The following is a 25415-nucleotide window of genomic DNA, read 5'->3' on the forward strand; positions in this document are numbered from 1 at the left end:
AGGACCCGTGCCATTTAGTGTCTTTCATTGCATAGGTGTGGTGCTTTGGTTTTCAGAAGCATGTTGGGAAGGTTGGTATTTTTCATAATGCTTAACATATTTGTATTCCTTTTGGAAAGATCAAGATGAAATACTGCAAATGAAAGGAGCCTGAAAAAAGCACAAATGATCCTGTATAACTATTAAGTGTTGATTGGCTGCTGTGAACAATCTCAGAACTCAAGCAATGAATTTGTATCCAGCACCCTGAACTGTCAGTTCACAGACAGAAAAATAAAACATAGGATCGCTTTGTCTTTGCCACTGCTCCTTAGGAATGGATATTTCCATTACAGAATAGCATAGAGACTTGTAACAATGTCTTTTTATTTTCTCATAAGTAGGCATGTTTTTATCTCTTTTTCTCATTGCTGTCACTCAGCAGGGTCCTTCCTCTGATAGTCATCTGAGCAAGAGATTGAGCAGAAATCCTGAACCAAGGGCTGCTGAACTTATTCTTAAGTGGATAATCAGAGGAGATATTTCAAGACAACAGAAATGTAATTAAGCACATGTAATGCAAATGGGGTGACAAAGAAATACTATGAAGAATGTTTCCTAAGAAGAATGTAGAGCATGAATAGTCAAAGATGTAGAAATTGTAAACACTTTTACAAGAAAGGACTAATGCTGTGAAGTCTAATTCTCTTTGACACAAGTTCTCCTAGTGCAACTCTGAACTTCAACCATGTATGAAGTTAGGTTTTTTTAGTATTGGTGTAATTATAGCAGTATAACTGCTCTTGTGGATGTAGTTGTATCAATTAAGTTTATATATATATAAAGCTCATTATATACAAATATATAAGACTGTATAACATATTTCTTGGTCAGAAGGCAAAAGTTACAGCATGTGAAGCAAATGTGGCCAGGAAACAAGCTGGTGTTTGTGTGGGCAGCTGGCAATCCAGCTGAGAAGTCAAATGTGAAAAATTTCTTTGGGATCAGGGACAGCATCGTGTGTCATAAGTGCACTGCTAAAAGAGAGCAGTTCAGTAGAGATCTCCCAGGCTTTCAAGAAGCATTCAGGCGAGCCATGCAAGGTGTCATCCATTGGTCCCTTGCAGTTTTTGATGAGAGCAGAGGGTGCTTGGTACTTTGCTTGCAATGAGGAGGAAATGGAAGTTCAAGAATATGATGGGAGCCTAGAATTAGTCATTCCCTTGCTGACCTTTCTGGAGGAAATGCCTGGATTTAAAATTTTGTGCTGTAAATTCTACTCTTTTATCTGTGCTAGGAACTTACATCTCCCTCACTGTAGAATCAATGACACTTGAGAGTTATTTTCCATGTATCAAAGTTTGTAAGCTCTAAACTTGCTGTTGTGGTGGCTCACTTAGGAGCATGCAGGAAATAGGAAGGAGAGCAAGGATCTGAAGCTACGTTCCAACTGCTTATTCAAGGCTGGTCTTTTGTTGAGGCAGAGAGATGGAAGTCTGATTTGCTGAGGCTTTCCAGAGTTCTATCAGAGCTGTTATGACAAGGGTCAGTGTCTCAGCTGTGGTACTGCCTTTTGAGGTATAAAAGTCCTGGAAGGGAATGCAGGAGAACTTTTCTACTGTCTTGCCAAAGGCATCATTAGCTCTGCCTAGTCCATTTTTGACAGGCATTTGTTATCTTATTGCTAAAGATCTTGGTTAAGGGCCAAAACTGTGTTGAACTAGGCTTTGCCTAGCCCTAGCTGTTGAGGACAAAACTGATAGTGATATTCTTCCAGGCTGTCACTCAGATTTGGCTGCAAGTGAACAGAGGCTGGATCAGGGAATCAGATTTGATTGAGAACAGGAGATGTTCTGTGTTTGAACAGAAGTTTTCTACATGACAGGTAAAACCACAAGCCTGCTAAGTGGCACATGCACCAAGTCCATGATTGGATGGGAAACTTTAACAGGTCTTCAGGCTGCTTGGCAATAATGATGTCCTTTTGCAAGGGGAAGGATTATTCTTTCTGTGCTCCATACGGAAATACAGTTAAGCTTAGTAAATCATGGCTGAGCTAAAGTTGCTAGGCAGATGCTAAAAAGAAGTCTGAGCTGAGGGAAGGTTGAGCTGCAGATATGATGTGGCACAGTTGTGCATAGCAAACAGTAAATGCAATTCTTGCAGAGCTCTCTCAGTCATTCTGCTGCAGTTGCATGACTTTGGGTTACAGAGGAAGGGGGAGAGCTTTCATTGTTAGTGTGCACTGTCTGTGAAACCTCTGATATTTAAGCAGAGGACTGTGCCTGCAGCTGCATTAGGCTTTATGAAATCTCCAAAGAGAATCTTGCTATCAGGTACAGGGAACTGCTTGATTGTGCAGTGTCATCTTCCCACTCCCACCCTTTGCTGGGAGGCCTCAGCTGGGTGTTTACAGCTCTTGGTTGTTGGGGTTGTGAAAAAGAGAGGAGGGGAGAGAAGAGAGGTGGGATGTGGCCTCCAAGTGACCCAGAAATTATGCTGCCTGCATCATCTAACAAAGGAGAAATAACATACTGCAGTGTTTGGCCAGTGGCTGTTGTGTCCGCCTCAGGCGTAACTGAAGATTCAAAGGAAAACACACTCATGTGATGTTCCATTTCTCCCCATCCCTCTACTTTTTAGTGTTTTTATTTACTAATTTCTTTTTTTTTTTTCCCCCTAAATGTACCTTATGTATACACTTTTTTGCTGGCTTGCACTGGATCCTGTTCTGCAGGGTTTGTTTAGCAATGCATTGAGAAACTATTTCCTTTTTTTTTTTTTCTTTAAAGAGAAACCCAAACCAAAAGTTCTTAAGCCAGTACAGACATCTGGGTTCTGCAGAAGTGGGAGGCCCTCAGATGTCTCTGCTGTAGCTGCTGCAAGTAAGGCTGGAATGGAGACTCCATGCACAGATCCGCAGCTGATGCAGATTCCTGCGGCTTCCTCGCTGTGACCGCAGTGCAGTGCGCCGCGGTGCTGCTGTCTCTCAGCACTTCTTCCTGTCCTTCCCATCATTCCAATTTCCTCTGCTTTTTAGAAGCTCCATAGCAGTCACTGCTGCCGTGATCCGGTGTGGTGAGATCAGAGGACTGAAAAATCTGACCTGTTTTTAAAACTGCTCCTTGAATTTGACTTGTGCAGACTGTGTTTAATCCTTCTTCCTCCTCTTCTCTTATTTTTAAAAAAGTGATACTGCCTGGGGTCTTGTGTTTGTGCTCAGCTGTTTTTGACATTCAAAACAGTGGCACTGTTCTGCAAGCTGTCATTTTCAAAGGAGACTGTGCTTGTGGTGCAGAGTAGCAAGAACTTCTATACCTGGTGCTTCTGCACCATGTAATCACTGGAGGTGGCTGGGAGACAGGCACCAGGAAGTGAGTTCTAGCCAGAACCATTGGATGGGCCTCAGTCTGGTGTGGGACTGCTGCTCCCTCAGCCACCTGCCCACTGAATGGGCAGATGGGCTCCATACATGATGCGAATTCTGCTGACTGTGGGGCAGAGTCTGACGTGTGCTTGTGTTCCTTCTCTCAGATACCATCTCAAATAAATGAATCTGCTACCACCATTTTGTAATGTTTCATCTGTGAACTTGGCCCTCCTCCTGTATGTCTGGTGAAGATTAATGTCAAAATATTACCCTTTAGTGTATTCAGTTTTGTTGTTGAGGGCAAAATCATACGCGTGAGAAACGGAGTGAATTACTTTTAGGATACAAGTAATTTCCTGAAATGTTTTTTTCCATCTCTTAATTTTGTGTTGTATGTTTTGTGCTTGTGCAGCTCTTGTGCTTGCCTTGAAAAAAGCTGTTTGAAATCCATACTGGATTCAAGGTAGCTTTGAAGTCTGTGAGATTTTGAGTCACCACCTGAATTTTGTTTCAGCTGAGTGTTCCTAATGAAAGATCAGATGGGAAGGATGGTTTTCTATGCAATTGAACCTTTTTTTTTTTTTTTTTTTTTATGAACAGCTTCAGATCACTTTTACCTGCTAAATTAACACGTCATGTTAAAAGACTACAGACCTGCTGTCTCCACTTAATCAGGCAAATGTGGTTAAGCCAAGCAAGAGGGGGCAGTTCTGGCTCAGTTCTCTTCCTACTAGAGAGAACAGTCCATATTGCCATAAGATATCTTTGTCCTTATGCTCACAGCAAATTACTTCTCTGAACGTAGAGGGGAAAGGAGAATTTCAGTCTTCAGATGCTGCTTGGTGATACCATGATCAGATGATAACAATTCAGATTGCCAGGAGGCATTCAGATGAGTCAGCTGCTTCAGGCAAGCTGAGCTAAGGAACAGCTCAGTGATAGGTTGGGTGTATGTAGGAGTTGCAAAGACAGTTGGTTTGTTGTTAGTCGAAGCCTGGTTGTTCTGCAAGCCATTGCTTTGAAGCAGAACTGTTTAGGATGGTTGACTGAACAGTGGAGTTCATGAGTGCTGTGGGGTGGGTCGCATTGTGTTTGCAGATCCTCACAGAGCTGAGACTAGACACTGAGTCTTGTGATCCTCCATCCTTCTGCTCCTTGCTCCATGTGGAGTCTGTGGGGTAGACCGCACAGCTATTTCTGCATCATATATTCCTGTATAATATTTCTGCATACCTTGCTCTATAAAAATGAAATACTAGTTCTTAAATTTCCATGGATCATCTCAGTGGCACCTTTCTTCAGTTCAGATGACTTGGAAAAAGTCTCCTGAAGTACACTCAGAGGCTGCTGGTCTCTGAATGATTTTTGAGATCTTAATCAGTTTCTCATATGATTTCTGAGCATAACTTCAGAGATAAATTTGGCAAGTCAGATTCTGACTTTTTTTGATCTCTTCAGCAGTCAGGTTGCTCCAGATTTCTGGGGACTGAATTAGGGTTTGTCTATATACTAGCACTGGAGAAAACAGAGGAGTCAGCTAAAGGTGTAAAGCAAATCCACTTTTCACTGGGTGCCTTTAGATGACTCATCTTAGGTTCCCCAGTGTCCACGTGAAGAAAAGCTCCAAGATGCATTTCCAAAGGCAGAAGCACTGCCCCTCCTGTACTGCAGGGGACACACGCAGTGTTGTGCTGCAGCACGAGCTGCTGCCTGATGCTTCAGCGAGTGCACCTTGCCCTCTGGGTCCTGGTCTTGGTAGGTTAGTAGAGGAGCTCCTTCCTGATTGCAGAATATAGGTGATTTGCATTTTTTTTTTTAGCTGCATGTAAGAGCTGGGTCATCCACTGATCTGATCCTTTTAAAACTTCAGCCACTGGCTTGTTAAATTGCAAGGCAGAAAGTGGAAGTATTGGTGGAAGCTCACATTAATTGTCTTTCCAAGCGCTGCCAGACTCCGTGAGATTTCATCTCAGAGGACAGGAGAAGCATGAACTGCTGTTTAACATGTGCTTGATTTGTTGATTAATGTCAGCTGTCTATTGTGTACATTTCAGGTCATCTGGAGAAGTTGAAAGCATCAGCGAGGAAAACATGATAGGTTTTGTGAAAATACAATTTTCTCAACAGTCTCAAACTGCTGATATTCTGAAGCAATCTTGGCTGCTACTTTGGTATAGTAGATCTCTATCAGAGTACCTTTAACTGTCCCCAAGTTCTTTAATGTATAATTTCATTCTAGGCCTCAGTTTCCCTTTTTAAAATTGAAAATAATCTTGCTGCATTTGTAGGGCATTCAAAGATGTGAGCATTAAAACCATTAGAATAAGCTATTTGGATCAACTGCTTTGAAATCAGACTGATTTTTTTTCTCTGTGTAGAAGAGTTGCATCAGGTATAATGCTTTTGCCTTTTAGTGACTTCTGAAGTAGGCTGCCGTTTTCTAAATATGAACAAAATGCAGTTCACAAGGTAAGCTCTGAGAGATAGTTGGCTCCCAAATGCGTGAAACCTAATTTTTAATGTGTAACTCTTAAGGAGAAAAAGAACTGGATGTTCTCACCATCAACTCCACTAGAGAGGGAGGAGGAGGGCTCTAATGGAGCACGCCCTGTACGCAGCAATTTGCTCCAGCTGCTCCATATCCTGTCTCTGTTCTTCTTCCTTCCCATCTCTGTGGGTTTAAGGCAGTTGGAGTATTGCTGCTTCTGTCGTGGGGTTTGCCATTTGTGATGAGTAGGCTGTGCAGTTTGGCAAGCAGGCAGTGAATAGCTTGCTATTGGCTTTATCTCTCCGTCTAGTTTGTGGTTGGAGACCTGCATGTTGTTTGTGGGTTTCTTACATGCGTCACTGAACTCAGAAGTTTTATTATATTCTCAGAAAAGGGTTTTGCAACAGCTCAGCTATTAAAGCCTAACTGTTCTCGAGTTAAAAGTCTGGGCAGGAAATAACAAAATGAAATCCATCCTAGGGAAGAAGCGTGGTGCGTGTAGGGTGGGAAAAGAATGCAAATATACTATTTATAGGAAGAGGGGAAATCAGTAAATGTGAAGGAGTTATCATGGGAAAACCAGACTTGGCAAACTGAGATACTCAGACTATTTCTTCATTTCACATTTCTGCTATATCCAGTGATGAAGAAAAGTTTTGTTGAAATCTGTGCTACACAGAGTGCCTCTCCGTGGTGTCCTTTTAGGAGGTTATGCTCCGGGTGAACCTTCTCAGATAAAAATATTTGAATCCACACTCTTGAAGCAGTGTGAAAGTAACTGAAGGCTGTGCCTGCTGCAGGGAGTTTGTGCAGGCAGAGCTGCATGCGGGCAGAAGAGAATGGATAACTTCATGTGCTCACAGTCACACAGCAGGTGCCGGTGGCTCAGCTCCCTGCCATCAAGGTCCCATTTTCGATGCGATGCTTCTGGTGTTGCACTGACATGGGTGAGAAAAGCTTTTGCGGGGGATGTGAGAAAAGTGACTGTACTTCAGCAATATCCTTGTTTAAAGCAGGATGCAGTCCTCATGATATTTGCACTGTAATCAGCTCATGTGGGGCCATATATATCTTTATTTGGAAAATTTCTTTGACTTAACTTTTTTTTCTCCTAAATAGACGTTAAGTTCATCCTGCCTTCCACCGTGGTTTTTGGAACAGATTCCCCCACCCCTTCTTACCACAGTCAGTGCTTGCAGTTCCCTGCTTTATACTGGGTCATGTGCTACTTTGAAGGGATTTGCATATCATTAGTGCTGCATCCAACTAAATGTGGCACTCGGGCTTTAGAGACTATGCTGATACCTCATCCTTCTTCCAGGAAAATAGATCTTGCCTGAAGGGAGGTGCTGCACTAAAATAACATTACAGAGGAGCCAAGCTGCTACTTTTATTGGCTGGCATGTCATGGCTGCCTGTACCAGTTTTAAAATCACTTCACCGACCTTTCCTGAGGTGCTCAGCAACCTTGAGGAATACCCGGGAGTGGCAAAGGGGTGAGGTGACCTGGGGAAGGAAGCAATAACATAAAGCAGCTGGGAATTCTGCATGCTGTGGCTTACTGGCCTGTGGCTGACTAGTTTGCCTTTGGCTGGATTTTGTGGTTGCTGTTTGTGTATCAAAGTGCACACAGTCATTGAACCTTACTTGGAATGGCCTCCAGTAGAGAGAATGCTTGGGTGATTTCTGTCATCCCTCCGTTCTCCATGCCATGTCAATTGCACAGCCTGGAAGCTGTGCTATTTTTGATTTATGTAGGATGACTTTTGGCATATTGGGGGCTATTGAGTAGTCCTCAAACTTCCTGCAAGTTCTTCTTTCTGACCCTCATTAACAGACCTTCCCTTCCCTCTCCTTTCAAACCATTTATTCATTCCTATTGCCTCCATTCCTGCTGTGTGCTTTGTTACCCGGACTTCTAGTTCCCATCCCTAGTGTCAGGGTTTTGATTGTTCTGTTCCTATCCTTACCCACAGCTAATTCCCTGCTTTCTAATCTCTTCTGCCTAATGTCTTCTGGGGAAATAAGTTAGGATGCAAACATGCTATGTTTGGAGACAGTAAGAGCAGAACCAAGCATCCTATGTGGAATTAAACCCAAACTTGGTCTCATTAACAAAGGAATTTTAGGGCAGATGGGCAAAAATCCTAGGTAGGATCCATGACAACATTCAATCTAAATTGTGGAAAAACTGCTTTGAATGTAATATTTCCAGCTCCTTCCCCTAACATGGGAATTACCTCTACTCCAGATATGCACAGACTTATTTTAATTACTAGGAAGATTTTCAAAGTCACACCATATCTAATGCGTGCCAGCTGGCTGGAGCATGTCAGACTGTATATGACACAAAGCCAAGGCACGAGGTGGGGAAAAGTACACTGAGTAGCAGAAAAAAACCAAGCAGCTAGCATGAAAATACTCTGTACAGCATCTCCAGGATCATTAAAGACCTGGCTGCAAATGGGGGACCTTACTGGATAGGTGAAGACACTTGACAGTGAGAAAGCAGAACATCGTGACTAAGCCAACCAAGACATCTTGTGTGCCCTGTGTGCACTAGGTTCACTGTGGAGGAACAGAGCATGCATATTGCAGAGACATCTTGATTTAGAGTTGCATACAGATGAAGGTACAACTGTGCAGGAGGGCACAGCTGACAGCCAGTCTTTGAGAATGAGTACAAGCACACCAAGCTGCAGCAGCGTTCAGAAGTCACACCAGCACATGGCACTACGCTGAAGGAGTGAGAGCTCACTTGTCCCCAGCTGGCACGGGGTCAGCACCATGGGCCTGTGAACCCATCCTCAGCTCAGTGCTGCACAGCTGCCTGCAGCAGGGCCACAGCTGTCTGCAAAGCCTGCCCTGCACTGCTCTGCTCTGCAGACTGATGAAAGTAAAGGATGGAAGAAAGGAAGTGTTATCCTCCCCTTTCTGTAAAAATAAGTAAATAAGTACTGAGATTGAGAAAGATTGAGAGAGATTTCCAAGGTAATTTCTGTTAGGTATTACGCTCCAAAGCATGTTGAGAAGTGAAGAGTTAAAAGGTTCCTCTGATTTCAGCTGGATGATAAATGCTCCCACATCTGACATGCCTGTCATCAGAGCACGCATCCAATAGCATCTACTCCTGTGCTCCCAGTACTGCCAAGGAAGAATTTATGTTTTTTTCTAGGATCATTATTATCCCAGTATTGGTAGCTCTCCCAGACTGATGAGCGTGCCAAAAGCACTGTACTCCATACGGCAGTCACTTAGTTGAGATCAAATACAATATCTATTTTCCCTCTAATTTCTTATATATCCTTTATCTAGGGAAGGAGGAAATGGTCTAATTCTCTTTCCCAGGTGTAACATACAAATAACATACAGCATTCTTCAGATAAAGAGAATAAAAATATTTTGAGCAGAAGATCAAGAGGAGAGAGATTTTAGTGGACGAAGAAATTGTGTTTGTTTTTTTCATTTATAGTCTAATCTTGTCCCAAATGCTACAATTTATTGACTAAGGACATGTTTTCATTTATAAATCATGGATTAGCTAACTTGCTTTGAGGCACTGTTTTGTTAGGAAGGTTTTGAAGCTTAAGTCTCCCCCATAGGAATGTGTGACGTGGTAAAAAATCTTTTGAGAGTATTTTGGTTTTGATAAGCAAACATAAAGTACAAATCATTATATTCCTTCTGTCATTTTTATATTCTGTGCTTGACATGTCAGTTTCTGTGTAGTACATTAAGTATAGCATGAGATGGGCAACCAAAGTTTTGGAATAAATCTTAAATTTTCTTTTTTTTTTTTTAAGAAGATATTGTTTTTAATGCTGATTTATTAGTAGAAATACCCATCGGATAACGGGCTTTGGAATCTCTGGGTACCCTGGTTATTCCTGCATCACTGACTTTCTAGTCCAAATGAAGGCCAGATGAAAGACAGTGTAACAAACATATGGGAGCAATGGGTCAGAGGACAGGGAATCTGGCATGTTGCACTAGCAGTGCCCACAGCATCCAGAATGAGGTTAATCTGAATGTAGTTAGTTGTTTCGAATGGCTGGGACGCCCTTTCATACTTTGTCATCGTGCCCAGCCACTGCCCAGGACTTTTGTTGATTCGGATTTAGCGTTGTGTCCTGCAGGAATGGGCCCTACAGGGTCCTACTGATGCAAGCTGTAACAATATTATTAAGCTTGCTTGTGTCTGTTGATGGATACCCCTGGCCTGCAGTTCGCTGTGTCGCTGAACCAAGGAGATAAGGAAGCTCTGCTGAGTCTTTGTACCAAGGAAATAGGAGGTCCTGCTTGAAATCAGTCACTGAATATGCAATATACTTTTGGGAATCTTCTGCATATGTGACATAACTCTGAGAAACTTCTGCACTACCTTCTCCTGAAATACCAAAGAATAAAGATGTTCTCTGTGAGGTAAATGCTTCCATGTATGAGCTTCTCTCAGTGCCTGTAAGAGCATGCCATCATTATATCACGGAGGAGCCCCACTCACAGACAAATCTCCTTTGCCTTGGCACTGTGCAAGTCTGTGAAGATGACAGCTTTTCCCAAGGAACTTAATGGATTGCTTTCTGGATTCCAACAGGTGAAACTGATTGACTACATCCACCGGCAGCGGCAGTGCAAGCTGAGTGTGCCCCTGAATGACAGGACAGCAGAGCTCAACAGCTACCCGAGATTCAATGACTGGTTGGACATCGTCAATGTGAGGAAAGAAGTTGTACAGGTAAGGAGAAGGCAACCATCAGCACAGAACCTTCCTGCCCGCTCGTATGTGACTTTCCCAGCTGCCTGCTGCGTTTGAGTTAGTTTTCTGGTCAGGTGTGAAACTGTGGTCTGGATTTTGACAGAGTGGGAGTCTTTACTCAGAAACAAATAATTGTGTTGGTTTTTTTTATTTCACACAAAAGGCTCCTCCTGTGAGTGAAGTCTGGTTCAAACTGATACCAAAGAGCATTGCATCAGTGCAAAAGAATGAAATGAATAACTCCTCTGGTGTTCTGTGTGGTGGCCAGCATCAGCTGTTCATGCTTACAGACTGTGAGCATTTCTGATCTTTACAGATTCTTTATCATTTAATTCTTAACATGCAAATCACTGGAGACCCTTTTACTGCACAGAATAATCTGATACTCTTGCTGGAATCAGCAATGACCAGACAAGCCAATGCCTCCAGCTCCTGTCTGGACACATATTTTTAAGAGTCTGAAATCCTGCCTCTGTTAGGGTGATAAGTAGAATCTCAGGGTTTAGATTGTTTCATTGGGTTTGGCCTGTGCATGACTTATCTATGCTGTTCTGTACTGGGGAAAGTTCTGTTCTGCATAACATTAATGGTAGCATAAGTACAGCTCATTCTACTGGCAGCTAAACAAAGCAGAAAAGGCTTTTTCCATTCTTTTTTTCACATTTTTTGGCTCAGTGTTTGCACTCAATTTCTTTGATCCTTACACAAGCCACGATTTCTTTGACTTCATCAGGAATCTGCCTGTAAAAAGACTAAATGAAAAATGGAGCAGATTTCTATGAAAGTTATTCCAGATTGATCCTGACGTAACTGAACAGGTTCTGGTGAAATAGGATGAGTTGGAGACAGAGCTGTACCCTTTATTTACTGCTGTTTATTTTAAACGTGATGCTTTAGAATGGATATTGTCCTCCAGCCCACTGAGGGTTTGGGTGGCACAGCTGAAGGTGCAGCAGAGACAGTGACAGAACAGAGAAGCAGCCTGTTGCCGTGGCCAAACTGCCGGGCTCACAACTATTGTTGGTTTCTAGGGTTACTGGAATTGCTTGAGCCTAAAAGAATGTCTTTGTAGCTCTTTTTGAAATCTTTTGTGGTGCCTGCAAAACTGGGGGAAGGGATGAAGAGGTGGAGTGAGCAGGGAGAAGGGAGGTGGATAATTCAAATCTGCCACGTCCTGATAATTCAGGGAAACTGTCCTTCTGCACGTGTAGTCACTAAAGAAGGTGAGCAAATTTGGTTTTAATCCAAGTCAGGAAGAGAACATTTTCCAACTGTTCATTCTTTTTATTTGTGCTTGTTACCTTCTCCCAGTCAGTGACCAAGGTATGAATTGTTTTTCCTTCTGTTCCATGGGTCAGAAATACAAGGTGTACATTTAATGAAATTGCTCCATGATTCCAAATCTATGGCTATTTTTTAAAAGTTCTGCATCCACGTCATGTAGCTGCTGAGAGCTCCTGCAGTGTTTAGATTAGCTGGGCAATACATTTAGTCTTTACAGTGATTTTTGTGTAGAGATGTCTGCCCATGATGGTCTGTCTGTCAGAAATGTTAGAGGTGTCATGGGATCATTCCTGCTGTTGCTCAGATCTCATGCATGTGAACAACATTTCAGGTGAATCATTTGAAAATGGCAGTCACTGACAGAAGGTGCTTTAATAGATTAGCTATTATGAAATGCAAAATGGCTTCCCTTAGCATTATGCACAGCCTGTGGGGGGACTGGGGAGCAGCCATCAGGGAGCCTTTAAAGAGATAGTTGAGTAGGCCAGACAGTGAAAGTGGGGATGGACTCGGGTCCCATACCTGGTTCTGCTGCTACTGTACGTTTAGTCTGGGGTATCACTGAACATCTCCAAGAGTCTGACAGCTTGTCTGTAAAACTGAAATACTTATACTGGGTTTCAACACTACAGGGAGAAAGATAACCTCACAAATGTAATAATCTTTTCATGTAAGGCACATAGCTCTCTTTTTTCTAGGACTCTTAGGCTCTGAAACTGACTGAAAAAGTTGCTAACTGTAGAGTTGGAGAACTTTCCCCCCTGTGATCCTCAGAAGCCTCCAGCTGCAACAGGGCCCTGCTGTGGCCACCTCTGAGGTCTGGTGGTACAGTGGAGGTGTGCACAGGTGAAGGGCTTGCCTGTGGCCCACTGCTTGCTTCAGGAGAAAGGCCTGAGTTCATGGGCTGTTTGTTGTTTTGTTGGGTTTCTTTGCTTTTTTAAATGGTTCTGGTTTCCTTTGCACTTCTAGGGTTGCTGGGGGGAGCACTGCAAGATAGTGCTAATCTCTGACTTAACACCTTTGAAAAACAGCCTAATTGCAAAGCAGTTTTATAGCTCAGCAGTTAGAAAAACAATGCTCTTTTTCACCCTCTCCCACCTCCTCCTCCTTCCTTTCCCCCGCCCCCAGCTCTCTCCCAAATAAAGCTGCCATGCAGGGAAGTACAGAAGCTCCCTGGCTCTCCCGTCAGAAATAGAGCAGCAGCTTTAAATTAGAATATCTGCTGACTCCTCTAGTCCAGACTGAAGCCTATTTTTGCCCAGTGACTTGTTCTAGACATTGTGAAGCTTGAAAGCTCTTGCTGTTATAATTGCTGTCTTGTTGTTGGGCTCCTTTCTTTCTTTGAAAACCTATATTTAAAACAAGAATAATGACTGCTTGTAAAATCCTTTAGTTCTGGAAGAGATTATAGTAATAACAATGCACTGTTTATGGCATTGGGTGACAGCTCAAGCTCCTGTGAACATGGATAACAGTCAGCCAGTCATGCTGCGCAGAGTGAAAGGGCTGTTCTGTGTGGACCTAGAAAACTTGGAGGTAGGTGGTAAATACAAGTGTTGACTTTGTGATCCTGTTTGCTGTCTGTGAATACACAATTTGGAGGGGTAAGGAAAAAAGGAACCCCCCACCCTAACTCATGCTATTTCTGTCTCTTTGTTACTGTGCCTCTAATCAGTTGCCAGACAGATTTGTATCATAGGAAACAGTGGCTACTGTAGAGCAGGTTCTGCTTTGGAGCTGGCCTAATACTGTTCTGTGACTTCTTTTTTTTTCTTTTTAAATACAGCATTTTTCTAGGAAATGCCTTGTTTTTGGCTAGGAGTTTTGGAGGAGGATTAGCACTGCGTGTGTGTAAGTTACTACAAAAAAATGGTCCATATGTAGCTAAATATGGTGGACTGAAACTGGGAAAAAGAGATAGTTGAACTGAGAATGAAAAAATGTGGGTCAAGGAAATCTACAGAAAGTTATGTATTTGTCTTCAGTGGGTGAAAGTTGCTCTGTAAACCTGGGAAAATACACTGTTCTGGGTTGTCATGCTCCTCTTGAGAGCTGGAGTTGGGAATTGAGGAGAGCAGGAAGAAAAGAGGATGTGAGCCTCGCTCCCAGGCTGACTGAAGGAGTTTCTTGCAGAGCTATTTACTGGGTTCTGGGCTTGCAGCATGTCTTCTAAATAAAAAGTGATTAAAAAGCTCTATTAACTTACTTTCTTTAGCATAGAAAAAATTCTCTGCCTTTTTTCTTGTTCTTCCCAGAAACATCAATATTCTGTTCCCACATATAACTTGTCATCATCTTAAAAAGTAAATTAGAAACACAGTCATCTCCTTATCTCCCAAAGCATGTCTGAACCAGCCCTGCTCACTATGTAGCAGGGGTTCCAGTCAATCAAGTCTGGAAAGCTTGGAAAGCTGTTTTTAGTACAGATGACTGTCCTGCGTGGGGGGGCAGATTGGTTCCTGAGCAAGCCAGGGGCAGCACTTGGCACACAGCAGGAAAGGTTTGTGCCGCGAGTAAGAATGAACTTAAGAGCCTCCTGCTGTCCCTGTGAGAGGCTGTACAGGGTGAGGCCCCAGTGCAGCACTGATACTGTTAGACCACGGCCCATGGTTTTGCTGGTTGACTGGGCTCTAGGTTGCAGCGGATCATGCCGATCAGTTGCTTGAGGAAAGGTGTGGCATTTCTGTGTGTCCATCTTTACTTTGGTTGGGGGAACACCAGAGGCAGATCTGCCTAACCCTGTCAGGTTTCCACAGGTGTGTCCTCTCATCTCCTGTAAGGATATCTGTCTGGGATTTCCATGGCTCTGACTCAATAGCTAGGTAGCTGAGATCCTGAATCTGCTTATTATGTGCATGCAAATGAACTCTGTCATGCAGGCTTTGTGCACCTGTACTTCATCACCATGTGCCAGCTGAGGGCCACTCCCCAGTGTAAGCAGCCATTCCCCGCTGCTGTCAGGGCTCGCTGGCCCTGCCACGGCAGGTGGGTTCCCCTCGCAGCACTGAACCACTTATGGCACGGGGTCAGGGAGGCTCTCACACCCCTCCAGACTGCAGTGAGATCTGCAGCTGTACGCCTGCCTTCCTACAGAAAAGCTACAGCTCCTGTCTGCGAAGAGCAGAGTGGGACTGCCCTGAGCCTGCCAGCTTCTCTCCGCCCACTGGTTTGTGAGAGCTGAGATGGTGCAGATGTTAAGCAAAACCATAGCCTGTACATACAGCTTAATGCAAGTGAGAAATTCAATGTGGGAGGCATTCCAGAACGCCCGTAAAACTTCAGAAATCTAAGAACAGAACGATTTTTCAGTAACTTCTTCATTGGACACCAGTAAACCAGAGCAAAGGAAAAATCATCAGGCACAAAATGTTCTTAAGAGCATCCTGATTGCTTTGCTATCAGTGGGAGTTTAAGCACATTATGTAATGAGCTTTCTCTTCTAACATTTGCTGCTTCACAGGAGGATGGCTGGTGAGAGAATGCATTGATTTAAGAGGAGGCACTTGGGGCCTTGTCAACTGTCTGTCTTTACAGGAAGAGCCCTGTCTACTAGGTTGAGGGGCAGGTCAGGCTGATTTGTCCAAGTACCACAGCATTAGCTCTGTAGGCTTATCTGCACTAAAGAATTTTTACCAAAAATACCTCATGCACTGTGTTAGATATCAGCATTTTTGCCATGTTTCAAGGATTTAAGTTGGACACTAGACAAGATTAAAGACATTATGCTATCATGAACTCTTCACCCTGGCTAATTCAGAGTAACCTCTGGATGGCTTCTGGGATGCTCTGGATTGCTTTTCTCCCCTTTAAACACGGATGCTACAGAGTGCAGTCTGTATGTCTGATAGGCGAGTGAGCTTTGTAGGGAAGTTCTCTTTCTGGTTTGGGCTTTTTTTAACGTTGTTTCTGCTGCACAGCTTATGTGAGTAAGGCTCTGAGTTTTGCTGGTGCTGTTCTGAGGTGCTGAAAGATTGAAAGCAGCAGTTTCTAGATGTATTTTTTTTCCCCTTAATAAATTTTTCCCTACTATTAGAGTAGTATGTGAATATCTTGCAGCATGCTGTGTTATTCTGTAGGCAAGGAAAGGTGCACCTGGGGAGATGGCACTTAGCTTGGCCCTAATGCAAGCCTACAAGCTGCATTTATTTTAAAGCCACAGCACCTGTGAAGAATGAGGTGAAGATGAGTCTGTTGAACCCATATTGCTCACTGTCAGTGCTGAAAAATGGCAATAACTGCTTCTGAAGTGCTCAGAATTGCACTTGCACCAGTGGAGGGCTGGAGCCCACATCTGCACAGCTCAACAGCTGAGCCAGAGCATCAGCGGGGCATGTTTTAAGCTCCATCTTGAGCTGGTGACCCTTATCACTGTCACGCTGGCTGGGAGGATAACACAGGTAAATTATGTAAGGCTGATCTTAGGGGCTCGTGTTGGCCAGTTTTATACTAAGCCACTGTATATGTGCAACACGAGTGGTTCTTTAAAGAAAGCCTCTTACTTCCCCTCCCTCCCCCTCTTTGAAGGCTTATTTCTTTTGTTGTGTGGCAGCAGGTTCAGAAAGTCTGAGCTCTCCCAGCTCAAGGTCATTGGGGCTGTTTAAATATAATCTCCTTTTCTGTACTTATACTTTCCTACAACTTGTTATTCTGTCTTTCTAAAATTAAACTATTGAGCAAAAGAGTAGATTGGACTTTGCGTGCTGGCCCAGGAAGGAGATGAGCTTACAGCAGGCTGCACTGTTGGGGTGTGCCTGGGTGAAAGCACACTTAGGATGGAGAGCAAAGCCAGCAGTGAGCCTGGGCTTCCATGAAGTGCTGGGCTGTGCCTCGTGTTGCATGCATTGAGGCACAGAGCGCAGTGCTGCTGGCGGAAGTGAAACTGGTCAGCCTCGGGGTGACAGAGTTCAAGCCCTCCGCAGCAACTGCATACCGCAAAGGAAGAGATGCCTGAGCACTTGTAAAAAGGTGGTAGCTTGGAGTGCTTTGTCATTTTTTAAAAACCGGTGTTAAGGATTTTCTCTAAAACTAGGAAGGTTTGAAAAATGAAGTGAAAGCTAGGGATTCCTCCTTGCAGCAGTTTGATCTTTAAAAAAGAAAAACAACCAACAGTGCCAGCCTTGCAAGAACAGGCAGTCCTGTGGTTTAACTGTGGAGCTGCAGTGGGACAAAGATACGGCTTGGTTCTCTGTGTCAGTAAATGCTGGTTATGCTCCTGTGGGAATGAGAGAAGGACCTGTGGGGCTCCAAATGCTGCTGTGCAGGACTCAGCTCCGCTCACAGACCATTGTGGTAACCCCTCCCCACCACCCCCACCCATCTGTACTGGTGGAGATGAACAATTCTGTGTTTGTGGACTGTCCCTGGGGAGCAGTGAGCATGTGCTCATAGGAGCCAGAGCTGAGCCCAGATGCCATTCCTCATACCTCCTGCAGCAGGGAATTGGAATTCCCCACTGAAGCCTTGTCTATACTAGCACAACCAGGAAAGCTAATTTGGGGTAAGTAAAAATAGTCAGCTCTTCCTCGCTGATACAACTTGAATCACACATTCAGTATATGCTGCTTGGTGTTTTTTTTTTTGTTGTTTTTGTTTTTTGTATGAAGTCCTAATAGACCATTTCATACTCCACTGAGGACTAACTGTATGGGTACAAGGCTCATGTCAGAGGTGCTGTGGCACATGGCCTGGGTAACTGCTGTACTCTGCCCTCCTTGTAAAAGGAGAATAAGTAGAAGAGAACCTGACTGTATCCTGGGTACCTGGGGGGAGGTAGGCTTGCAGAACAAACTGACTTCCTTCTTTCTTCTAGCCTTCACATATTTAAAATATAATATTTTATTGGGATTTCCTTTACTGACTTCAATCTCTAAACTGAGCACGGAGAATTGCTTTTGGTATGTGATGCTACACCTGCTGTTACAAAGCACTGTGTGGCTCACTGGAATTTCTGCCAGCCCACATATAATTAGCTGCCAAGCCTTGATACCCCCTGTGCCAATCATCAACCCGAATGTTAGCAGTGCAGATCAGCAGTGCTTTTCCAATCTGGGGCCTCCACAGAGCAGGAGCAGAGGGAATCTGATCCCCACCTGCTCCGTCCATCGCATCCCATCCTGGCTGACCCCACATGTCATCTCACACTACTGCTTGAAGCCTGGGCCAGGGGTGGGGTTGTCTGTGATGGACACGTTCAGGTTTCTGAAAATCTTAGTCTATCTCAATTTACTGATTGACTTACGAATAGCTCTAACAAGTTACTGGTTACTTTTGTGTCGTGCAAAGGATGGGAAAGTGAGGTGGTACTGGGTAATGTGACTCGGTAGCTCATACTGAGAGCTGCGTGATGCCATTACTTAAAGCAGCAGCTATGCAATCTCAGCTCAGGGAGTGGTGGTAGTGAGGAAATATTTTGAGATAATTCAAGAATGACATCGCTGTAATCCTGCTTATTCTGTGACTGTGTAAAAGCCTGAAGTGGGATGAGTGCGTCTCGCAAGAGGCATTGGCTTTCCCTTACGCTTTAATGGAAGTGGTAACATCTTTGCTTTAGAAAGTAGGGGCACCTGTGGTGGTTGAAGGCTTTCTGCCCTGTTTTAGGTGTTTGTGGGTGTTCCGAGGCTGGCGGTGCTGGGATGTCTCTGGCTGACTCTGTCCCTCTGACACCGCTCCCATGTTGCAGGGATGCACCGTGCTTGTGCCACGGCTGCTCCCATCACTGCGAGGCCGGCATCTTGCATCACAGCCAGCCTTGTGATAGTGCTGAACAAAGATGCTTCTGTGAGCTGCTCTCTGCGTGCAGAGGAGTGGAACCAGAGGGTGCTGGGAAACAGCTCACTGTCAGACAAACTTGGTTTAATGCTGGAATTAGTTCAGTTTGGCTGGTTTGTGAACAAAGCCGGGCTGGCTTCATGCTGGAATATTTGAGAGGTGGATTTTAGGGAGATTAGTTCAAATGTAAGATGTTTAGCATTGAAATGCCTGAATTAAGGCAGGTTAACTTTATCTCTTAATCACTTTAGAAGTATGGTGTGATTAGCTGAGCACTCTCAGCACCTCTACTTGAGCATTTCAGAATGTTTAAGACCAGCTGCCTGTGTCAAAGCAATGGCAGCAGTTTTGATTCATCTCTTGATTTTAGGATCCAGGCAAACTTTGCCCCTAGTTGGGATTGTGAGAGGTGTGATCTTAAGACAACATTCATCAAAGCACACTCAGATTTGATTTGCAGCCTTTTAGGGTTTGAAGAGTTGGTGTTAAATGTCCACAGGATTTCAAGCTTTTTATTTTCAAACAGATACACTCTGTTTCCCATTTAAATAGAGGTTGAAACCTTGTTATGCAGCACGGTTCCAGCAGCTGAAACTTCAGGAAGGAGGCCAAATATTGTGAAACTTGTGATCTCATTGTGAGAACAGGCAGCAGTGAGGTTTGTTTAGGCAAAACTGTGAGGGAAATTCCTGGGTATCTGCACTAAGTATCCTGGTTTTGTTTATTAACTACAATTGCTGCAGACTTACGCTGGAAACATTTGAATGAGGGAGGAGAGAGGCAATACAGCTTAACTTTGTCAGGGAACATCTGATCATTTCATGCTTTCCAGAATCCTCTACCTTTTGTGTCTGCTTGATTATCTTTGTGGGGGTTTGGTGTATTAAGAGGCACAAGGAGATCTACACGAGTATCTTTCTAAGCAGGGTATCAGTAAGGCTGGTCCTCTAATGAAAGTAAAATTGCTTAAGGAGGAGATCAAGATCTCTTTATCAGAACATTCTTTCTGTTGAAAGAAGCCATTTTCCACACTGTTTGAAGTTTTCATTTCTCCAGTGAAAACCAAATATTTGCCATTTTTTGTTTTTTTCCTTCAGATTTTTGGCCTGTTTTGTTTTAATGATATAGATAACTTTTAAAAAATATTGAGTGAAAACTTTCCACGGGGGGGGAGAAGAATATGTCAGTCACCTCTAATCCTGATTTAAATACTGGAGAAGGACGATGACATCCTAGTGATACAGAGCACACTCAAGCATGTGCCTGGTCTCTCTTGGTGTAGAGAGAACGGAGAGCAGATTCTGAGCACTTGCTGCTGTGTGATCACTACTGACCCACTGATCCCTACGAGAGACACACAGCCAAGTGAGTAAATGATGAGTCAGACCAGGCAGTGAGACAGTGGCACTACTTTACATCAGAAACAAAGATGACAGTCTTATTATAGGTATATATAAAAAAGTATATTGACTTTTTTTCTCCTGCAGAGAATACCAGAGGAGCTAACCTTAGATGCCTTACTTGAAATGAATGAATCAAAGGTGAAAGAAACGATGAAGAAGTGTGGCGCCAGAGATGAGGAGTGCTCCAGACTCAATGGGGCACTGAGCTGCTTAAGGAAGGTGACTGAATCAGGTATAAGACTGCTTTTTTCCTATGGAATTAGTTTTTCAGCAACCCAGATCGCATCCCTCTTCCTTTCATTTGAGATAATCTACAGAAACCTTTGTGTCTTTGGTTATATGCTATAATTGATGACAGGTTATGGCTCTTGGATCTGCATGAAATTAGAGCAATCAAATGCATCTAGAGCTATGAGTGAGATTTGGTTTTTGACAATATTTTAGCTCTGGAAAGAAAAGTATGTAGAAATACACTCCCCAGCTCAACAGGCTGTAAGATTGTTCCCTCTGTGTTCAGAGTTGGGTCTGGTGCTGCAGTGAATCTTCCATCATTTAGTATCCTGGACCTAACAAATGCAACCTCCTCTCCCCCGATATTGCCAGCTCAGTGAGAAGGTAATTCTGTTTCATATGATGCAGCTTAGAAATCTGAGTGTTTTTCAGCTTAATTCTTTGGAAAAGCAGAACATTGCTCTGACAACCCTTTATCACTGCAGGCTGCCAATTGACTTACTTCTCTTTAAAGCTGCTTCCTTCCTGCTATTTTTCTGACTGGAAATTGATATAATCATTCCAAAAATTCCAGCAGCAGATGTAAGAGCTAGAAAGAACTTTGATTTACACTGAAATTATGGAAAGAAAGATACTGTCTGTTTAATTAGGAATGTACGTGTCCAGTGGATCTGACTAAATTATTTAAGAACAACTTCAAGATTCCTAGAGTGCTGTTTCACCATCTTCCCCTGCCACTTTCCAGGGCTACTTTCAAAGCATTGTAAATTCCATTTGTATCAGACATGGCATACCAGCATACTGGCATTCCTGTGCATCAGATCTTTCTTTGTAACAGTTACCCATCTGTCACTGAAAGGTGGTGTTTCCTGTTGGTATTGTGACAGCTTATATCATTCACAAACCATAAAGATTAGTTAATGGAAAAGCCAACAAACAGTTCAATTTCATGTTTCCTTTTTTCTAATCTTTCTTGTTCTGCATTGTCAAATATTTCCCATCCATATGTAGCAATATCAGCCATTGTTCAGAAGGCATTGGCATCTAGCCCAAATTCAGGTACACTTGTATTAATGTTCCTCTTTTTCATTTAAAAAAAAAAAAAAAAAAAGAATTTCTGTGTTTTGAGAGGTTATTTTTTTTTTGAAGCCTAGATATCTAACTACCACTTAATCTGTTAAAATTCAACCTATCTTAGAACATAAGATCTTCTAAAATGTATTTTAGTTTAGAATTTGAGGTATGAAAAAAGGGTAGTTAATGCAGTCCTTGTTTTAAAGGTTAACTTTAGCTGATGGCATAGATAGATCTTAGAGAGGAGAAGCAATTACTTGACTAGATGCAAAGTAGGGGAAAAAAGCCTAAAGCTGCATCGTGCAGTCTTGTGTGCCAGCATTTTTGTTTTCTTTTCCTTCTAAACCTAACATTGCTATGGTTGCTGACCAGGTGGGGAGTTAAAAGATGATGTGCTGATGAATCTTTCTGAAGCACGCCGAGAGAACAGCTCTACAAACACGACTGAGTGCCCTTGCTCCTCCGCACCCACATGGACTCACAGTGCACTGAACCTTCCCAAGGGCAACAGCCCGCAGGCACGATCGGTGTCGGTGTCTACAATCTCATCTTCAGATTCTCTTGCCTCAAGTCACGGACCTTCTATCTATGCAGATAACCTCCTGGACCCTTTTGCCTTCCCTGCACATGGTGGAAAGTTAACACCAAGGACTCCTCATAGCATCACCATCACTCCCCCAACCACTCCTCAAGCCAAGAGACGGCACAAGTTGAAGCCACCACGGACTCCTCCTCCCCCTTGCCGCAAAGTTTTTCAGCTGCTACCTAATTTTCCAACCCTCACAAGGAGCAAGTCCCATGAATCACAGCTGGGAAACAGGATAGATGATGTTCCTCCAATAAAGTAAGCATGATACTTCCTTCTCCTTGGGCAGTGAAGAGCTGTATTCCTACCAGCAGGCATTCAGTGCTCCAGTTCTGATGCTGGTGGCCAGTTGCCTGGTTGTGGTTTCACTGCAGTCTTACAGTCAGTACCAGTGGGATATTCTAGGATAACCACAAAACTGGCTTGCTAATAGTCTCCTTATATGAAATTGCACCTTCCTGGGAGGTTGGGATGACTACTGCTCTGAAAGAGCCCCAACCAGTTTTTTCTCAAATATCTAATAGTCAATTCCATATCCTGTAATTCTCTTTTGACCTTAAATGTTCCTCTCAGTTCAGGTGGCTGGTATCCTTTTACATTTTATCTTAAGATGTATTTTAGCTGCTAGTGTGAGCTTTAAGAAAACCTGTCTATGTGACAGCTATGCCTCTGTACGAAGACAGGTACTCTTAAGCTAAATATTTATTTTTTAACTGATCCAGGCTTTTTTTTTCTTCTTGTTCTCTAGGTTCGGTAAGAGATTTTTACAGGTTTGACTGTATTTCCTTGATTGGGAGAGAAGAACCTGTTGTTGTCAACAGCCTGCAGTATGGTCACCTCTGTTCAGCCTGTGGAAGTCCTTAATAAGGCCTTGCATTCCAGAGCTCCTGTTACCTTTGTGAAGAATTGCAGGATGCTTACAGGGTTTTTGTACCTGGTATTTCTTTGGTGACAAAAACAGGAAAAACGAATGCTGATGTCTAAGGGCTAAAAACAAGGAGTTTGTGTGTAATTGCTTGTCTTTGACTTCTGAGAGCTCATATTGGTGTCCCTTGGTACTAGAAATAGATCTAACCATTTGTCTTCTGATAGTGTCTTCAGATATTCACTGCCTAGTGTCTCTGTGATGAAACTAGACAGTCGTGTGTGACCTTTTGAGAAATGCTTCAGACATTCCTGAATCTAGAATGCTTCCTCTACTGATGAGTCTGTTCACACATTTAAGGGTTTGCAGGACAAGGACTTGTGCTTTTATACACCGACACGTTTGTGTTTTAATGCTACTGAACATGACTATGTGCACCTGCCTCTTAGACACAGAACTTGCAATCTTAGAAGCTCTTGGAAAGTGCCTCACCATTCTGTGAAGTATGGAAGATTATATAAGAACCATACATTTCTCGAGTAGCCTTTAGAGCAAATCCCAGAAATTACTTTCAAAAATGAAAAGTACAAAGGGAGAAAATTGTACAATGAAATTGTAAGCAGAAATTGGAGCATTTCTCTCTGCAGAGTGATGGAACTTATATAATGAATTGAAAAGGTATAAGAAAATGTTAAAACAAATTAAGATTTTTGGTGCTTCTATGCACATAGTCTATTTTAAAAATTATACTGTGGGCTCTCTTATGTCCCATTAAATTCCAAAATTTATAACTTCTGTCATAACTTGTGTTATGATGATTAATGCAGACAGTTGTGGTTTGGATGTCCGCACTTGCTCAACAGTATTCTTTGGAAAAACAGCTAGTCAATCCAGCCTATTGTGAGATGCTGAAGACCACAGATGCCTTGAAAAGTTCACTGGAATAATTACTAAAAAAAAAAAAAAAAAGAAAAAAAAAAAAGAAAAAAAAAAGAATTTGGTGCCACCTAGGGTCAAAGAGAGAGAGTGGCTTTTATAAGCATTGACAGTATCCCATCTTGAGGCTGTGCTGATACCTACAGGTTGAGTTGTCTCCCAGTTTGCAAAATGACAACAGATTTAATTCAAGGAAGTATGGCAGTCTTAATATTTGAGAGCTTCCAGGAAGTTTTTTGGTATAACCACTGGAGCACTGGACTGGGATTTTGGATGTAGCTCTCCTTTTCTGCATTTATTGGCTAGCTAAGTGATGCCAGCTAAATTTTTTTATTCTTTTGGGCCACACTTGGTTCTGCTATAAAATGGTGATAATAATTTACAGTATAAAAGAATACACTGAAATCTACTGACTACCTGAAAACTGGATGATGGTTTTGGTGGAAAGCCAATTGGGAGTAAGCTATTGTGCAACTTTCCTCTTGGTTCTGAGAATGGCCTAGGGCTTACTTAATCCCTAAACATAATCATAGCATTTTAATGCAAGGAAGGAAGAATTATGATTCTAACACCAAATCTTAGTTTACATTGCCTCTGTATGAAAAACACTACTATCTTAGAGTTTTACTGCACAACGCAAATTGATCTCAGCTGTGCTTCTAGAGAAGTCATGGCTACTCGTTTTTATCTGTGACAGTGTTTACATCTAAACTGGTAAGTGTACCTGTGGGTAATGCTTCCCTAAAAGATCTTTGTTCTCCATCAGAACTCTCCCAAGGATCCCCTCAAATGGTACGAAGAGACTTTGGCTTAGCTGTAACACACAGGTAAGCAACACGTGGTGTGGGAACCACAAAGGAAATAAATGGAGGGGTCAGACCAGAACAGCATCATGTTTAGTGTGTTTGTAGTAGTAAAGATGGGCTTGAAGTTGGGTCGGGTGCCTCATTTTGTCAAGTTCAACCTCAAATCTGTATTTCAGCTCCTTCTGTTTTTAATATCTCTGTGTTCAGCTCATGAAATCCTTTTCCCAAAGCTAACTGACCTATGATTCTTCAGTGACTGGTGTACCAACAGCAGTAATGTTTTCTTTGGGGCTTGTGTCTTGGGTGAAAGGGCTAAGTAAAAGAAATGTGCAACAGTGCCTTTTCTAAAATGCTTCTGCTGCTAAAAATGTAAGGGAAGCTGCTCCTTCCTCCCTTCATGGAAAAAGTATTTCCTTTTACTTCCTTTGTAGTTTCCTGCATGCCACCTTCCCAAATCCAAACCAAAACTGGGACAGCTAGTACTAATGCCAAACAAACCTATCAGTTCTTTTTAGTAAAAGGGTTAATAGTCTTACCACCATCACTGCACGCCCTATAAATTGGGTTCTAGCTTTGTGAAGATGTTCAGGCTAGCCAGACTCCAGCAGAATCAGTGCTAGCCTTCTTTCAATTGCTACTGATCAGAAAAGTGAGAAGTCTTCCATAACACCACTTGCCCTTTTCTGAAAATGCTGAAGGAGTGGAGCCTGACTGTAGCTACAAATGTAGTTTTCTTCAGGCACAGTTAACTTATTTTTCCCCTCTTTCCTCTGCTTAGGTTCTCTACAAAGTCTTGGCTATCTCAGATTTGCCAGGTTTGTCAGAAAAGTATGATGTTTGGGGTGAAGTGTAAGTACTGCAGGTGAGCA

General features: G+C 42.9%; 2 protein-coding genes across 5 annotated transcripts in view; one reads left to right on the forward strand and one right to left on the reverse strand.

The window, feature by feature from the left end:
* Nucleotides 1-25415, reverse strand: part of NOS2 (nitric oxide synthase 2) — a 109694-nt gene that overhangs the window by 47159 nt on the left and 37120 nt on the right. The gene's annotated exons all lie outside the window — the stretch shown is intronic.
* KSR1 (kinase suppressor of ras 1) overlaps nucleotides 1-25415 on the forward strand; it is a 57495-nt gene that overhangs the window by 16668 nt on the left and 15412 nt on the right. The window contains exons 2-7 of one of the 2 annotated variants that reach the window (XM_031591423.2): nucleotides 10432-10572; nucleotides 20133-20280; nucleotides 21726-22197; nucleotides 22688-22692; nucleotides 24507-24567; nucleotides 25325-25408. In XM_031591423.2, the coding sequence (XP_031447283.1) occupies nucleotides 10432-10572; nucleotides 20133-20280; nucleotides 21726-22197; nucleotides 22688-22692; nucleotides 24507-24567; nucleotides 25325-25408 (911 nt within the window). Of the gene's footprint in view, nucleotides 1-10431; nucleotides 10573-20132; nucleotides 20281-21725; nucleotides 22198-22687; nucleotides 22693-22714; nucleotides 24568-25324; nucleotides 25409-25415 lie in introns of those variants that run through there. The other variant, XM_090122273.1, reaches the window with a different exon arrangement.

This window comes from Phasianus colchicus, chromosome 21, assembly GCF_987193195.1.
Source record: "Phasianus colchicus chromosome 21, bPhaCol1.hap1.1, whole genome shotgun sequence".
NCBI lineage: Eukaryota > Metazoa > Chordata > Aves > Galliformes > Phasianidae > Phasianus > Phasianus colchicus.